The sequence below is a fragment of the Leptonychotes weddellii genome, chromosome 13, assembly GCF_054177405.1.
Source record: "Leptonychotes weddellii isolate Sample4059 chromosome 13, ASM5417740v2, whole genome shotgun sequence".
Classification (NCBI taxonomy): Eukaryota; Metazoa; Chordata; class Mammalia; order Carnivora; family Phocidae; genus Leptonychotes; species Leptonychotes weddellii.
Window position 1 is genome coordinate 70,178,018 of NC_138381.1, and position 17,074 is coordinate 70,195,091.

Sequence of the window (17,074 nt, forward strand, 5' to 3'; positions counted from 1 at the left end):
CGCGAAGCAGGAAGGCAACGGCCCGGAAAGGAACCCGCGGCCCGGAGAGGCCAGCTCTGGGCGTGCTGGGGCCTGCAAGAGGCTCCCCGGGAGAGCAAGACGGCCGCGCTCGGAGCCTTGCTGCTGCGGTTCTGAGAAACAAGCGAACCCGTAAATTTAGCTCCGTCTTAGGCGTCCTCCACAGCTGCGTACTGACCCAACAGAAAGAGGCCCCCGCGTCAACCTTGGCTGCTCGGCTTTTCGGCCCAGGGAGGTCTGCCACCTCAGCCTGTGCAGGGGACTGTTCTCGGAGGTCACTGGCCCAGCCGCCTGGCGTGCTCGGGGAGACACTGTACCCAAGGAGCTCGAGCGCCAGGCGTGAGCTGCTTTTCTGCCATCTTGAAACAAAATGGCACACGGACAAGTGTCCACGGGGCCTCGGCTCCCGGAACCTCTGATGTGTTCCTCTGGAAGCCAGAGCGCCGCGGGCCTGAGGGATGCGTGGCTGCTCGGGGGCCAGCCTCTAGTTCCCAGAGCCATTCGTTTAATAGCACCATTTGTGGAAATAAAGAACTCGCTGACTGGCTTTGCGAGTTAAGAGACCAGAACAAAGAGCTGAGGAGGTTTCCTGCACTCACCAGGGGACAGGGCTTTCTGGGGGAAGGGCGGGCCAGCGGTGGACTTCGGGGTCACCCAGGTCTGGGTTCAAGTCCTAGCTCCACCTCCTAAGGCCAGGATGCCTCCGGGCACGATGGGCTGTTAATGTGCCTGGAAGTGAGGTGCTGGCCAAGACGTTGAGCCTCTCTGAGCCTCCGCAATAATGCTATAAGATCATGAGGATCAAAGGACATTGTGTACTGAACACGCCACGAGGGATAGAGTCACTGTTCCACCCGGCAGGCCTGTTCCCATCCCTCTCTCCCTCTCGCCTGATCTTCTTCAGTAAGATTTGGGGATCGCCTTACCCTCAAACTCTTCAGATGCACAGGTAGCTCAGGCTGTCACGAGAGTCCCGCACGTCTCTGGCCACAGTTCCTGGATGGGCAAGGGACCCAACCACGCTGGGACAGCCAGAGTCCAGTTCAGGGATGTCGAGGAAACTATTGGAATGGAGAAAATTTTTCTGCTGGGTTTCTAAGTGGTCAAGTTTTAGACATGATGTTGCCGGTGGCTCTCTTAATATACAGGAGGGAGGGATCTGCCTGAGAATGAAGCCAACAAAGAGGAAAAAAATATGGAGTGATTGTCCTGACCATTTGAGCCCTTTGATCCAACCATGCCTGAAGCCGTCACCCCTTGAACTTCCCTGTTACATGAGCCGATACAGTCCCTTTTTGGTTTAAGCTTGTCTGAGTTAGGTTTCTGTCTCTTGCAACCAGACAAGTCCCAAATCATTGACAGGTCAATAAGTATCTTTTTGGATCTGAATTTACCTGTGGCCTAATCCGGAACCAGGAAACAGGCAGATGACTGCTCAGCGCCACCTCCAGTAGTGAGAGTCGTGAAGAGTCTCTGTTCTGGCACACTGATTTCCTTCGGGCCCCTTTTGCAGACGGGGAAGCAAAATAGTGAGATGGAAAAAAAAGGGGGGGAGCATTTAAAGTAAAACAGATTGGACTCAGATCTCTATTGCTTCTTAGCTCTGAGGCCTTGAGCAAGTAACAGATTCCCTGTGATCCTGTTTCCTCATCTGTGCAATGGTGTAGTAATACCACCTTTGAGTCCCGGCATATATGGGTACTCTATCCTAAAGCCAAGGCATGAAAATGCATGAAAATCCCTTATACTTCCTTTCCCCGAAGGAATGGCATCACCGTCAGTCTCTGAAAGTTGTGATGGCACACTTTTTCCCCTCGCTGCACTGATCCCGCTCCTACAGTTGAACACCAGGTGAGGCGAGACTCTTGGGCCTTGGAACCCTATCGTATAAAAAAATATGCATGTTAAACCTAGAGCAATGGTTCTCAGCCCTCTAAAGGCCTTCAACATCCTTCACTGCGCAGCGCCCCATGATGAGTGACAATCTCTCCAGACTGTCAATAGCGCCGAGGCTGAGAAACCCCACTCTGGAGTCACGCGTGGTGCCGAGAGAGCTACTCATTCTAGGACAGGCTCCCCGGCTTGGAGATGGCCAGAACACAGATCCCTATGTCCCATTTCTGTGCTTCCTGTGTGGCAAGTCCCCTAGGGATGTGACAGGTGGCATTGTCCACACCCTTTCAATGAATGCATTTCTTCCCTTTCTTTTTGGCCAACTGCGTGTTGTTGAGTTTGTGTAAGTTAAATGCATGCAGGATACGCTAGCTGTGCTTCCGCCTCATGGAGTCACTGTGAGCACCGGGGAAGGTCCTGGATGGAACATGCTTCGCTTGTTGTCTTTATTATTTCCACACATAGCACAAGTCTTGTGCATAGTAAATGCTCCACATGGCTTTGCTGAATCATCTTAAATTCACAGCGAGGACTCAGGGCCCTGCGAGAGAGGAGGTGACAGGTCCCAGAGAATCTTGACACACGGTTCTTGTCTGACCTTCCAGCTCAGACGAGACCTCCTACCACCACCTGCTTCCTAGCTGTCACCCCTCTTTGCTTCTCACAGCCCTTGGCCCCAACCACATGGAGCACAGGATCAGGTGCTTGAACACCACACTCTGGCTGCTGGCCTCAGCTCCTGCACTTGACCCTGATCCGTCATTTTACCTCTTGGAGACTTGGTGTCCTTCCAGTAAAACAGGGATCCTAACCCACACCTCTGTGTGAGGTTGTCCGTGGGGGCTCATGCTGACAGTAAGCCTCACCCCAGACTTAGATGCGGGCACCCCAGGCCTCAGAGTCAGCCTGTGAGTGTGTTTCATTTGGCCCACTTTTTTTTTTCTTGAATATTTGAATTAATTTTCCCAGTTTGGTTTTTTTTTTTTTTTTAACTGAAGTACAATTCACATAATATAAACTTAACCGTTATACAGTGGACAGTTCATTGGCATTTAGTACATTCACGGTCTTGTGCAACTGCCACCTCTGTCGAGTTCCAGAACATTCTCATCACCCCAAAAGGAAGCCCTGGACCCGTTATTCACTCATCCCAGCTCCCTTCCCTCCCCCCAGCTCCTCATAACCACTAGTCTGCTTTCTGTCTCTGGATTGGCCTCCTATGGACATGTCTTGTAAACGAAATCACAGCACGTGACCCAATTTCTTTCACTTAGCATAATGTTTTCGAGGTTCATCTGCGTTGTAGCAGGTGTCAGTCCGTCGTTCCTTGCTACGGCTGAATAATGCGCCCTTGTGTGGATGGACCACATTTGGCTTATCCATTCATCAGTCGATGGCCATTTGCATTTGTTTCCATCTTTCGACTGTTTGTGAATAGTGCTGCCATGACCTTGTGTGTGGCCGTGTTCTTTTTGAGCCCCTGCTCTCAGCTCTTGGGGGCGCAGACCTAGGAGCGGAATTGCTGAGTCATATGGAGATTCCGTGTTTAACTCTTCGAGGAACCTTCCGCCTTTCCCAACATATGCTGAACCATTTTACAATCCCCCCAGCAATGCACAGCATTTCCTGTTCCTCCACAGCCTCGCCAGCCCTGGTTACTTTCTGTTTCATGCATTTTACCATAGCCATCCTGGTGGGTGTGACTTGGTCCCTCCTTCTAGTTAAATTAGATCGTAACAGGTAAAACGAAAATGTTTCAGATCAACAGCTTCTCTTGAGAAAGGGAAGATCTGTCAGCACTGGGACCACAGTTGGGCGGGAGCAGGTGTTGTCTAAAGCTAAGTGGCAGCTACCCGTGTGGCTGGGCCACCCCTTCTGGGTCCTCCCCAGGCCCCATCCCTCCCTGTCGTTTCCCCAGCTTGAAGTCAGCTGCCACTTCTCATTGGCTTCACTGCTGTTTTTCTTAAAGAAGAGACTGTGCCCTGCCTGCATCAGAAGAGAGGAAGAGAGAGAGACTTGCAAAGTCCTGGGTTTTTGAAATATAGGAAGATCCGTAATTCTTGGTGGAAGTGTTTCATATGTTATGTGCCTGCCTGGGTCATTTACTCCTCTCTGCCACCTGGTCCCAGTGGGTGTCTGAGTGAGACACACACACACACACGTATGCACGGGGCCAGCACGGTCTCCTCTCCTTCCTTTTTTTTTTTTTTTTTTTTTTAAGATTTTATTTATTTATTCATGAGAGACAGAGAGAGAGAGAGGCAGAGGGAGAAGCAGGCTCCCAAGGAGCAGAGAGCCCGATGCGGGACTCAATCCCAGGACCCTGGGATCATGACTTGAGGTGAAGGCAGACGCTTAACCATCTGAGCCACCCAGGCGCCCTCTCCTCTCCTTCCTTAGGGGTGGTGGGGAGGGCAGAGTGATGGCATGGGGACTGTGCTGCTGGCCCCAGGCTGACACATCCAGGCCGGCTGGGCTTTCCTTGGGACTCATACACACACTCTCCTTCCTTCTGGAACTTTCTGTCCTGCTCTTGCCCAGCACAACTCCAGGTCCTGTCCAGGACTCAGTGGAAGCGTCTTTTTCTCTGCCAAGACTTTGCTGATGTTCCAGAGTAGATTGAGTGTCCCTGCTGTGCATGCTTGCAGGACCCTGGACCCCTCGGAGCCCTCAGCACAGTTGTCACTTACAAATCCCTTCCAGGATTTCTCCCTTCTTTGTAAAGATTGGACCCGACTCAGGCATTTGTGGGATCACGCTGCCAGTTTATGCCACACGTTCAGCTTCTGTTCAAGGGCCCCCTGTGCCTTCCCATATTCGTTTTTGCCTTCATCCACTATTACCACTTCCCACTGCCTCCCACAGGCAGCAACTCCAGTGTCTTCAAAATAAATCCTTCCAACCCACTTTCCAGTGCTTATGCAACATACATAATGTTGTTCTTTGGGTAAATATTTCAGATTTATGTCAGTGGTATTGTGTCATAAATTTTAGTCTAGTTTCTACTTTTTTTCATTTCACACACTGTTTTTAAGATCTATCCATGGTGATATATGCAAATCCAGTGTATGATTTCTGCCTCCTGTGTATTTGTCCATCAACTGCATGTATCACATTTGGCTTATCCATTTCCACAGTCATGGATAGGCAGGTTGCCTCTGGCTTCTTGCTGTGACAAACCTCATCGCCACCGATGTCCTCATGTCCTCACGCATGATCTCCTTATCATCCTATGCAGGACTGTCTCTGGGATACACATCTGGGTGAGTTGTGGCTGTTTAATGGATTGTTACAGGTTGAGTTGAATCCCCCAAAAAGATACATTGAAGTCCCAACTCAAAGTACTTCAGAATGTGACCTTGTTTGGAAACAAGAGTGTTGCAGGTATAATTAGGTAAGATGAGGTCATCCTGGAGTAGGTGGACCCTTCATCCAATATAACTAGTGTCTTTCTAACAAGAGGGAAAGTGATGTGAAGACAGAGACACACAGGGAGAACACCATGGGGCAGTGGAGACAGGGATTGGAGTGGTGCAGCTGTGAGCCAAGGAAACCAAGGTGATGGCCACCATCAAGCTAGGATGAGGCAAAGAAGGGTCTACCCAGAGTCTCAGAGAGACATGGGCCTGTTGACATGTATGCTAGGTCTGCATCTATGAACTTCTCTGCACATTTGGAACTGAGAACTTTCTCTTGATGATGAATACTGATAATTTGGATCACTCTCATATACATACATACTACATCCATCCATCCATTATCTATCCATTCATCCATCATTCATCCTTCTGTCTTTCCAACTATCCATCATCCATCCATCTATCCATCCATGTATATCCATCCATCCGTTATCTATATATCCACACACCCTACATCCATTTAGCCCTCTCTCCTTCATCCATCCATCTCTCAGTCCATTCATCCATCATTATCCATCATCCATCCATCCACGTAATCTACAGATTTTTATTGGGTGCCTTCTTGGTGCTGGAATCACAGTAATGAACAAGACAAATAGGACTTTGTCCTCTTGGAACTTGTCATTAGTGGGGAAGGCAGACACTGGACTAACATTTAGTTACACGTGTGATCAGCTCTGTAAAGGAAAAACACAGTGCCTGCGAGAACATAGAATGGGGGTACTTGACAAAGCCTGGGGGCCATGGAAGGCTTCACTGTCAAGGTGACATTACTAGCCGAGGCCTGAGGGATGGGTGGGGATTGGCCGCAGGAAACATGTGCAGGAAGAGCCTCCCACACAGGGGAGAACAGGTGTGCCTAGTCTGAGGTTGGAAAGTACTTGGTGCTTGTAAAGATGTAAAAGAAAGTCAGCAGAGCTGGCATGGAGGGAGGGCGGGAGAATGCAGAGATGGGGCTTAATAATTGTGTCAGAGCCAATATCTCCTGAGTGTCCCCGGGGGACCTGTGCAGTGGCGGTAAAACACCACACTAGATTAGGAGGAGGAATTAGTTCCAGCCCATCAATGTGGCTCACTTCAAGCCTTCGCTCAGTTTGCTGACTAAGAAATGGGCACACTCCATAAAAGAAGGGAGCAATAATACAATAGCCCTGAAATGCCTCAAGGCTCCTCAGGAAAACAAAACAAAACAATTGTATAAATCCATCCATTTTTGCTGTTTTTAAGAAAAAATCCCACAAGTTAGTAATGCATGTAGTAAAAACAAAAGAAAAGGCTCTCCTTTGCATTTACCTGGTTCCAGTCTTTCTGGGGGACTAAAAGATGTAGAGCCTTGTCTCATTTATCCTAGAGCATAACTATGAAGTAATAAAAAAAAGTAGATCACTACAGATGAGGCGATACAGAAGCTGAGAGGCAAAGTCACCTCCCAAGGTCACGCCACAAGGCCGGGGGAGAAGACAGGCTTCTTGCCTCTTGGTCCACTGCCAGACACATTACAGCCAGACCAGGGCTTTTCTCCGTAATTGGGAATACCACTGAGAGCTAATTTCTCCCCACTAGATCCACAGAGTGGAGAAGAGCACTTGACCTAGAGTCTTGTTAGGGGGGCGGTCTGTAGTGCAGACTGTGAAAACAATCAGCTGGCCATTATATTTCCATTTCTCTCGGACTGCTCCTGTCCACAGAGAAAGAGAGGGAGCCCCAATCAGGGCTAGAGGAGTCGGCCTGCAACACATCCACTCAGGGCTGTCAATAATCGGGTTTTACGGATGCCCAGATTCAGAGGCAATAGCTTAGTGCTTCTCCATTGATTTAACTATCATTTCAGCTCCATAGCTCAAAGCTAGAAACCAGCCTACATAAAACCTCACATTATGATGCTTCTCTTCTTCTTTAGGACACTGCATTCCATTAGGAAAACCAAACCATTAGAGGAGGGTTTGATGGATGAGCCTGGCGCTATCATCTCGCTGAACAATTACAGGGCTGTCCTATTAGAGGGGGACACCCCAGTACACATGTAGGATTTGGTAGATGAGATGTCTGGAACATGGGGCGTGGCTGGGAAGACGGAGGGTAGACGAGCAAGCCCAGGCCCCTGACTCTTCAGTGGGCATCCAGCTTTACCCTCAGCAGCCCTTAGGGGATTGCACTTCGGAGATACCTTTCCTCCAACCTAATTTCAGAGTCTAAACAATGAAGGTTAATTACTGAACAAGTATTTATTAAGTGCCTCCTCCATCTAGATCCTGGGTTAGACAGTGGGAAAATATAAAGGCTTTAAGCTAGTGGTCTGGTCTGAATGTTTATGTCCGCCTACCCCCCCACCCCCAAATTCATATGTTGGAATCCTGATGCCCACGGTGATGGTTTTAGGAGGCGGGGCCTTTGGGAGGTGATTAGGTCACTAAGCTGGAGCCCCCATGAATGGGATTAGTGCTCTTATAAAAGAGGCCCCAGAGAGCTCTCTTGTTCCTTCCACCACATAAGGACACAGGGAGAAGGTACCGTGTGTGAACCAGGAGAGGGCCCTCATCCAACCATGCTGACACCTTGATCTTGGACTTGTTTCCTCCAGGACCGTGACAAACTAATTTCTGTGGTTTTTAAGCTACCCAGTCTGTGATGTTTTGTTTTAACAGCCTGAATGGTCTAAGACAGCTATAATCTGTGCTCTCAAGGAAAGTTTGATCTACTTAAGAAGGCAAATAGGTAGATATAGATGATAGATCATGGAGAGATAGATGATAAAGGATAGGTAGATAGAAAGATTAGATAGATGGATAGGTAGGTAGATATATAGATAGATAGATAGGTGGATGGATGGGTAGATAGTTAACAGTAGTCATAGCAGCCTGTGCTTATTTCTAACTAAAGGATACCAGAAGTTAAGTGCTCTAGGGCACATTTGGGAAATTGGTGGCCATTTCCCTTCCCTCATGAAAAACATTCCTAATTGCTCATGGTATCCATTATGGATTGAATTCTATCCCTGCCCCCCCAAAATATGCTAAAGTCCTAACCCCAGGCACCATGAATGTAGTCTTTGTAGATGTAATCAAGTTAAGATGAAGTCGTTACGGTGGGCTCTAATCCCACGATCGGTGTCCTTATAAGCAGAGGGAGATTTGGACACAGACACACATACACACACATACACACCCAGAGGAGAATGCTGTGCAGAGACCCAGACACAGAGGGAAGAGAGCCACTGGGAGACAGGGGCAGAAACTGCAGTGAGCAGCCACAAGCCAGGAGATGCTGGGGGCCACCAGAAGCCAGAAGAGGCAAGGAGAGTCCTCTCCTAGAGGTTTTGGAGGGAGCATGGTCCTGCCTACAACTTAATTTCAGGCATCTAGCCTCCAGACTATGAGAGGATAAATTTCTCTTGCTTCAAGCCACCCGGATGGTGGGACTTTGCTACAGTGGCCCCAGGAAACAACACAGCCTCATGTATCCCAGCTCAGATCAGTTCTCAGTATCCTCACCATGGTGCTCCAGGTAATCCCTGCCAGTTTGATTCAAGTTGGTACTGAAGATGAAGCCTATTTGCTGCTTCTGCTCTAGGAGTTCAGAGGATGGTCAAGCAAGTCTCCTTGATGAGGTGGGATGGGCCAGGCTTTGGATGATAGGTAGAACATAGATAGGGGAGTTGGGATGTTTAGTATGGCAGTATTTTGAGACAGGCCAGTGTTTATTTCCATTTGCCATCCATGGACATCTTAGCTGATCCAGGACATTGGTGAGGTCACCTGAGGGCAGATTTGTAGACATCTGCTTTGCAGACACTCAACAGAGCACACACATGGCGTGCACAAGTGCGCGCGCGCACACACACACACACACACACAGTATATCTATTCTAGGCATGCTCATTAGCAGCTAACTTTAATCATCCTTCACGCTTGCATCTCAAATACCAAATACTTTGGTGTGTGCTGTCTATGAACACACACCAAAAATAGTTCTGGGTAGATAAACACATGAGCCAAGAGGCTGGCTGATTGCAATTTGAGTCAAGTGAAGTCACTGCCTCCCGGATCCCTTCAGTGCAGCCAAAGCTGGAATCTTAACACAGGATATCAATAAATAACTAACCTGAACCACCCCCAGCCAGGGATGCATGCAGCTGACCACCCTCTATGGGAAGGTCAAGATGCTCTGTCCCAAGATGTGTCTGCGTGAGGGTCCCAGCTTGTAGCTGAAACTCACTGCTTCATTCACCCCATCCCTCCCACCCCCAGGGTGCAGGAGCTCTTGCAGTTAGGTATTCTGTGGCTGCAAACTTGCATCATTGAAAGAGTTGACGAGCATCAGTGAGAAAGAGAAGTCTGCATTGACTTTCTGGCACCTGCTTCTCTTTCCTTCCAGGTTCCCAAGTACTCGCTGCTGGCTGCCGACTTGATTTATTCAGCATGACAAGGAAAATTAAATTAAAGGAGCATCCAACCCTCTCCCCGCCCACCACCCACAAGAGGAAGGACCCAGGGTCACTTCATAGTGGGTTGAATGGTGGCTGCCCAAAAAAGATACGTTCACGTCCTGATCCCTTGGAACCTGTGAATATGACGCTATTTAGGAAAAGTGTCTTTGCAGATGTAATTAAGTTCAGGATCTTGAAATGAGAACATCTTGGAATATCTGGGTGGGCCCTAAATCCAAGACAAAAGCTCCCATGAGACACACAGAGGAGATACACACAGGGGAAGGCCATGTGAAGACAGAGACAGGTTGGAAGGATGCACCCACAAATCCAGGGATACTAACTGCCACCAGGAGCTGGAAGAGGCAAAGGACAAAGTCTCCCCTAGCGCTCTGGGGGGAGCACAGCCCTACCAACACCTTGACTTCAGACTTCTGGCCTCCAGAGATGCAAGAGAATAAATCCCTGTTGTTTTAAGTCACCGAGTTTGTGGCAATTTGTTTTGGCAGCCTCGGAACACTAGTAGACATTTCTTCTTGCATTAATAGGGAAGGGGGACAAATTTAAAAAATATATTGGAGAAGCCAATAGGATTTAAGTAAGAAGTTGCCTTTATTGAGCACTTACCACATGCCAGGTACCTGCTCCAGTTAGAAAGTGACAAAAATTTGAACCCAGCAAGATGAGCCCCAGAGCTTGCGCTTTTAACCAGCTACCTTGTACTTCTAGGAAAGGGTAGAAGCTGCATTTGGAAAGGGACATGGGAAGGGAAGGAGAAAAGTTAGGAAAATTTGGGGGAATTTGAGAGAGATTTGGGGGCCAGCTGCCATAGAGGCTGAGATATAAGTTCATAAGTTTTGTTTTACATTATAAACAGAACTGTTTTTTGGGGTTTTTTTTGTTTTTTTGGTGTTCCTTGAGAAATTTGGCAAAGATTTAAATTGCTCTCCAGTTAAATTTTTTTTTTTTTCTAATTTTGACGCAAGACTGTGCTGAGACTTGCACATATGGTACCTGTGTTTTATACGGGTTACATTTTCACCCAGTTGCCATTCATTCATTGAGCTTATGTGCCATTTGGCTTATGTGCCACCATCTGTGCTCAGTGCTGGGTAGACCTGCAGAGGAGTGAGAACCACACCCTGCCCTGGGGGGCTCAGCTTGTCCTGGTCCAGCAGACAAAGATCCTTGAGTTTGGACATCGTTCTGTGAGCAGTGGGGGTTTGTCTACAGCGGGGAGACGAAGCTGAGAGAGAGAGCAAGAACTGGTTCTGTGTTCCCTAGGCTGCTGAGCCTTCTGGATCTCTGAACCCCCAGCCCCAAACTTTGGTGGGCTGTTGGCTAAGGGGATAAACTGATTTTTGTTATCTACTGAGGATTAAAAAGCTACCTCATTCAGACAGCTCAATCAGATTAAAAAATGTTTTCTTGGGCGCCTGGGTGGCTCAGATGGTTAAGCGTCTGCCTTCGGCTCAGGTCATGATCTCAGGGTCCTGGGATCGAGTCCCGCATCGGGCTCCCTGCTCCTTGGGAGCCTGCTTCTCCCTCTGCCTCTCTCTCTCTCTGTCTCTCATGAATAAATAAATAAAATTTAAAAAATATATAAATAAATAAAAAATAAAAAATGTTTTCTTAAAAAAAAATGTTTCGGGCGCCTGGGTGGCTCAGTTGGTTAAGCGACTGCCTTCGGCTCAGGTCATGATCCTGGAGTCCCAGGATCGAGTCCCGCATCGGGCTCCTTGCTCGGCGGGGAGTCTGCTTCTCCCTCTAACCCTCCCCCCTCTCATGTACTCTCTCTCTCTCATTCTCGCTCTCTCAAATAAATAAATAAATCTTTAAAAAAAAAAAATGTTTTCTGGGGCCCTGGGTGGCTCAGTTGGTTAAGTGTTTGCCTTGGACTCAGGTCATGATCCCAGGGTCCTTGTGATCGAGCCCCGCATCGTGCTCTCTGCTCAGGGGGATGTCTGCTATTCCCTCTGCCCCTCCACCCTACTTGTGCTTTCTCTCTCTCTCAAATAAATAAAATCTTTAAAAAAATGTTTTCTTTAGGGCTTTTTTTTTAAAGGGGAGTGGGTGTCAAGGGAATGGGAAGTGGTGTGTAGCATGGTTGATGGTGGCCCCTAGTGAACCCAGTTGTAGGGTTAGTCCTCGCTTTCAGAGAATATTTGCCTTGACACTATGGGCAAAACCAGTTTCTATTCGGTTTTGAGAATATGGGGGGGGTCATCTCTGATGTGGTAGGGCAGCTCTATAGTTAGTGCAACTCTCGGGAGGAACACACATTCCTGTGGTCAGAAGTGACCTGTGAAGACCCTTGGAGGGACATTAAATTGGGGGCAGCCATGTTTTTTCCATCAGTCCAGCAGAGCCAGGTTGTGGACAGTGTTGGGGAAGGTTGTCGATTGTTCCGTTGAGCGCCAGATGAAAACGTTGGCCAGCTTTTAGAGGCCGTATTACATGAAAACAGTAGATATTTAAGCACTGGACTCATGCTGGGGGCCGAGAGGCACTCAGGAGCGGAGGCTTATGGAACGGGCCCCAGTTCCAAGCTGGGAAAAGAATGGCAGGTAAAAGCTGCCTGGTGCTTATGTTCATTTATCCTGTCTTTTCTCTCATTATTATGTTATTATTGTTATTTTTACTATTCTGCTGAGTGCCTGTAATTGAATTTACATAACATAATTGCATACATTATAGGACTACACTCTAATGGAAATTTTTCTTGAAACCACTTGCTTTTCAGTATGAGAATTACACCCTCCTGGCTGCTGAAACAGGGCTTTAGGGAAATCAGAGCATTTTCGTCTCTGATCCTTTCTGAGAATAAAATTTGGCCAGCTGAGCTGTCCGTGTGGGTCTGCCGAGGGATTGCATCTTCTGGCCAAGTTGGGTCTTGTCCACAGTGATCTGGAAGCCAGTTTTCTGAATAAATCACAAAATGTTCCTGACTTGGTGTATTTACTCAAAACTCATCTTCTATGGCTATGCATGCACAACAGTTGTGGATCGGTTTTGTATCTTACAGTATTTTATATAATATAATCTAGTATTTCCCAGAGTGTGCTCTGGGGAACACCAGGGTAGAAGGATGTTCTGTGGAAAAATCATTTCCTGGACTGAACAGGATTTGGAGACCACCAGCTTTTGGATGTGCATTCACATATCCACTGAGTCGAAAGTAAACACATCTGGGTAACTTGGTTTAATGCACCCTGGCCAAGTTTGGTTGTCCATGGAATCATCTTCTTTGGTGCACTTTGGGAACCAGAAGCATAAGGAAGCCTTAGGAAGGAACCAGGGAGAGGCCATGTCCATGCCAGATTTCTCAGGCCCGGGGGCAAAGCTGAGCTGGAGGGTCGTGGAATGTTTTAAACTGGTCTGACCTGGACTGGCCTGATGAGTACTGGAAACTTGCCAGAAAGCTGTAGGCTCTGCCATGATGCCACTAAGGGCCAGGGAAAGGGAGATTTGTAAGAGTGTGGCTAGTTACTGCCTTTGGAGGAAAATTAAACCCTTTCATGTTTGTACCCACTGGGCTCAATAAACCCGCCACAAAGACTATCAGGCACATCTATTTGGAGATTTCTGTAGTGGGTTGAATAGAGTTTCTCCCAAATCCATGTCTACTGGGAGTCTCGGCATGTGACTTTATTAGGAAGTAGGGTCTTTGCAGGAGTAAGTAAGGTAAGGATTAAGGTAACCATGCTGGATTAGGGTGGGCCCTGAATCCAATAACAAAGCATTCTTAGATGGAAAAAGACACACACGGACACACAGGGAGAGGCCATGTGAACACAGGCAGAGACTGGAGTGAAGTAGCACCAAGCCAAGGAAGACTTGGCGTCACCAGAGCTGGGAGAGGCAAGGAAGGGTCCTCCCCCAGAGGGAGGGAGAGCAGCCCTGCTGACACCTTCATTTCAGGCTTCCGGGCTCCAGATCTGGGGGAGGACACATTTGTTCAGCCGCCAGTGTGGGTCGACCCTGATGCTAGTGTCAGGGTCGCATGGGACGGGATTCCCCACACGGGCCGAAGCTGTAAATCATGCACATCCCTGTCGATGAAGGTATAAAGGGCGCACGTGAACTTGCGAGGCGCTAATTCTTGTAACCAGCGGTGGGCAGTTAGTAGGAGGCAGCGTGCCAGTGTCGAGGGCTCAGACGCAACATGGAAAGGAAGAGAGATTGCAGAGCAAAGGGGCGGTTTGGGGGACACTGGGGGATGACAGGGTACAGGGAGGGCAGAAAAGCCCTTACCCGGGAGAGGTGAGTCACCTAGAAAAGATGTGAAGTCGGGGAGTCTTGTCTTGGCAGACCTGAGAAGGAGCTGCTCCATGAAGAGACAGCAGCAAGGAGGAATGCGGGGAGGGAGCCCCCAGGCCACGTTTGCTGCCACTTGCCAGATCCCCTCTGCCCAGGGACAGTCTTGACATTCCAGTGGGCTCCTGGTCACTTCTCATATTGTCCTCTAATTTTCCCGGAAAGGCTTTAGCTGTGTGACCTTCAACTACCAGCACCACCTCTCTCTGCCTATTCTCTGACCAACAAGACAGGGGCGGGTAATAATATTTGCCTCATAGAACGTCATAGGCGCTACCTGACGTAATGCAGGCCCAGCTCCCGGCATGTAGCCAACGCTTGCTCTGTTAGCTACGGGTACTGTTGCTGCCACTGTGTTTAGGACCGCGTTCCTACCTACCAGCTTGCACAGACTGAGCGCTTACTGTGTGCCGTGATTTTCATTCTTGCGACAACCGCAGGAGGAAGCATTCATCAGTATTACCATTTTACCGAGGAAGAAACTGACACTGGGGGGAGGACAGGAGCCTTTACCCAGAATCACACAGATGGCAAAGCCAGGTTTCAAGCTCGAGGCCCTGACCCCATCCAGTACCGTCTCAGACTCATCATGGCTGTATCTGATAGTGCACAGGATGATCCTCAGTGCTCAGCTGGTGAAATTTGTACTCCTAATACTTATGTATCTACTTGGCTGTCTATTAGAGAAATAGAGGTTTCCTACTTACAGTCATTTCCTTTTTTTTTTTAAAGATTTTTTTATTTATTTGAGAGAGAGAGAATGAGAGAGAGCATGAGAGGGAGGAGGGTCAGAGGGAGAAGCAGACTCCCCGCCGAGCAGGGAGCCCGATGCGGGACTCGATCCCGGGACTCCAGGATCATGACCTGAGCCGAAGGCAGTCGCTTAACCAACTGAGCCACCCAGGCGCCCTACAGTCATTTCCTTTTAAAATTAACTTACCGAGTCCTCACTTTGGCAGGACATATGTGAAAATTGGAACGCTGCAGAGATTAGCATGGCCCCTGCCTGAGGATAACACCCAAATTTGTGAAGCCTTCCAGATTTCCACCTATTACGTCACTCACATCTCAATAGAATAAATAAATAAAATACACTTATTTATCAGCCCTATTCACAATAGCCAAAACATAGAAACAGCTCAAATGCCCATCGAACAGATGAATGGAGAAACAAAATGTGGACTATCCATACAATGGACTCTTACTCATCCATAAAAAGCAACAAAGTACTGATACGCGCTCCAACATGGATGAACCTAGGAACTACCATGCTGAGTGAAAGGAACTAATCTCAAAAGGCCACACACTGTATAATTCCATTTATGGGAAATGTCCAGAAGAGGCAGAGCCGTAGAGACAGAGAGTAGATTAGTGCTTGTCAGGGACGGGGGAGGGCTGGGAATGGGGACCACCTGCTTTGTGGGTGTGGGGTTTTATTTTTGGGGGGGATGAAAGTGTTGGGGGACCAGACGGGGGTAGTGGCTTTTACAACACTGTAAAGGTACTAAATGCCCCTGAATTGTTCACCTCGAAGTGGTTTCTTTTATGTTCTGTCATTTTCATGTGAATAATTAAAAAATTAAGTTTAGAGAAGGAAATTAGTTTACTTAAAAAAATTAATTTACTTAAAGAAGACTGTGAAGTACAACCTAGCACAGGGGGCTTGCAGATGTGGGGAGAATCATGCAGGCGGTACTTGGAAATGATGGCGCTGTATTATGCCATTAAGAACGGAAGGCATCTCCTTAAGGGCCGAGTCTGGCAGAGTCTGCATCTTGCCCTCCTTTGTTTTTTTTTCCCCCTGCAGGCAGCTCAGTGCTTAAGAAATACTTGTTGAGTTCAGCTCAGCCCGGCTCAGCCCGGCTTAGTTAATTGAGTTAAGGCGAGCTGAGTAGTACTGAATGCACCAGCTGGCTGGCCTGGAGGAGATCCAAGTTGAAGATGTTACGAATCACACTAATTCAATAAGCTGCTGCAAGGTAGTCTAAGTAATGAGACCGTGCGCCTTTCCGTACCTGACTTACCCGTGTTCTGCTCGCACCTGATGCGCCGTGCCCACATAGTTCTCTTCCTGGAATCCCCTGGGTGTGTTTGCTGAAGACACCAGGCAGAGAGTGGGGGAGAAAAGGAAAAACACAGTGCTCCTCAGACTTGGCTGGAAGCACATGGGTGGTGGGAGGAAGGGCCCGAATGAAGGAAGCAGAGAACTTTCTGTCTGTCTGTCTCTGTTTGGGTGCGGTGACAACGTACATCTTCCTTGTCCAAAGCAGTGATCACGCGACTAGTGGAGCAATATAACTAAGAGCTCATGCACTTGACTCTGATTGCCTGAGTTTGAAGCCAGCTGAGGATCTTCAAGAAACTAATTCATCTCTCTGTACCTCTGTCTCCTCACCTGTAAAATGAGGGTGATCGTAGTACCTACTGTCACAGGGTTACGGGAGGATTTAATGAAATGATACCTGGCAAGCACTTAGCACACAGTTCTGGGAACAACATACACGCTCCGAAAGGTTAGTTGTGATGATTAGCAGTGGCCAGCACTGCAGAAAGGTGTGTTTGAAATACACGGCCGGGCTGGTGTGCGGAGACCAGCTCTGCAGACACGAGAGCACAGAGCAGAACAGTTAGTTGTTTGTAAACATCCTAACCAGAAGCACATGGCTCATTCATGTAGGTTCTTCTGGAACGGTGATGTAAGCTCCCAGAATGAGGAGGGAGTAGCAGGAATCTGGCTGTTGTTCTCCCTTCTGGCAGAATCCTACCTACAAAGTGAGTCCCCAGCGGCTGCCCGCACCCAGAGACTAGAAAAAAGGCTGCAAAAAGCTTCCCTCTTTTTGCTCCGCTCTGGGAAACTGCTCTGTTAGTGTTAAGATCTGCATCCTTGGCTAATAAATCAGTCCTGTATGGCAGGGGTGCGTGTGGTGGTCTCCACTCCCGGATCTCTAACCCACCTGCAGGGCTGCATGCAGGTGGAAAGGGCAGGAGGTGGGCATCCAGA

The 17,074-nt window shown here is 48.4% G+C and overlaps 1 protein-coding gene and 1 non-coding gene across 3 annotated transcripts in view; both read left to right on the forward strand.

Moving 5' to 3' along the window:
* Positions 1–17,074, forward strand: part of SPRING1 (SREBF pathway regulator in golgi 1) — a 223,576-nt gene that overhangs the window by 131,229 nt on the left and 75,273 nt on the right. The window contains exon 6 of one of the 2 annotated variants that reach the window (XM_081802143.1): positions 9,705–10,233. The exons of the other annotated variant lie outside the window; for it this stretch is intronic. Coding sequence (XP_081658269.1) covers positions 9,705–9,752 — 48 coding nt within the window. The 3' untranslated portion in view covers positions 9,753–10,233. Of the gene's footprint in view, positions 1–9,704; positions 10,234–17,074 lie in introns of those variants that run through there. 2 annotated transcript variants of the gene reach the window in all.
* Positions 15,017–15,120, forward strand: LOC115937642 (U6 spliceosomal RNA). Its single transcript, XR_004072904.1, has one exon. It is a non-coding gene; the product is annotated as a U6 spliceosomal RNA (small nuclear RNA).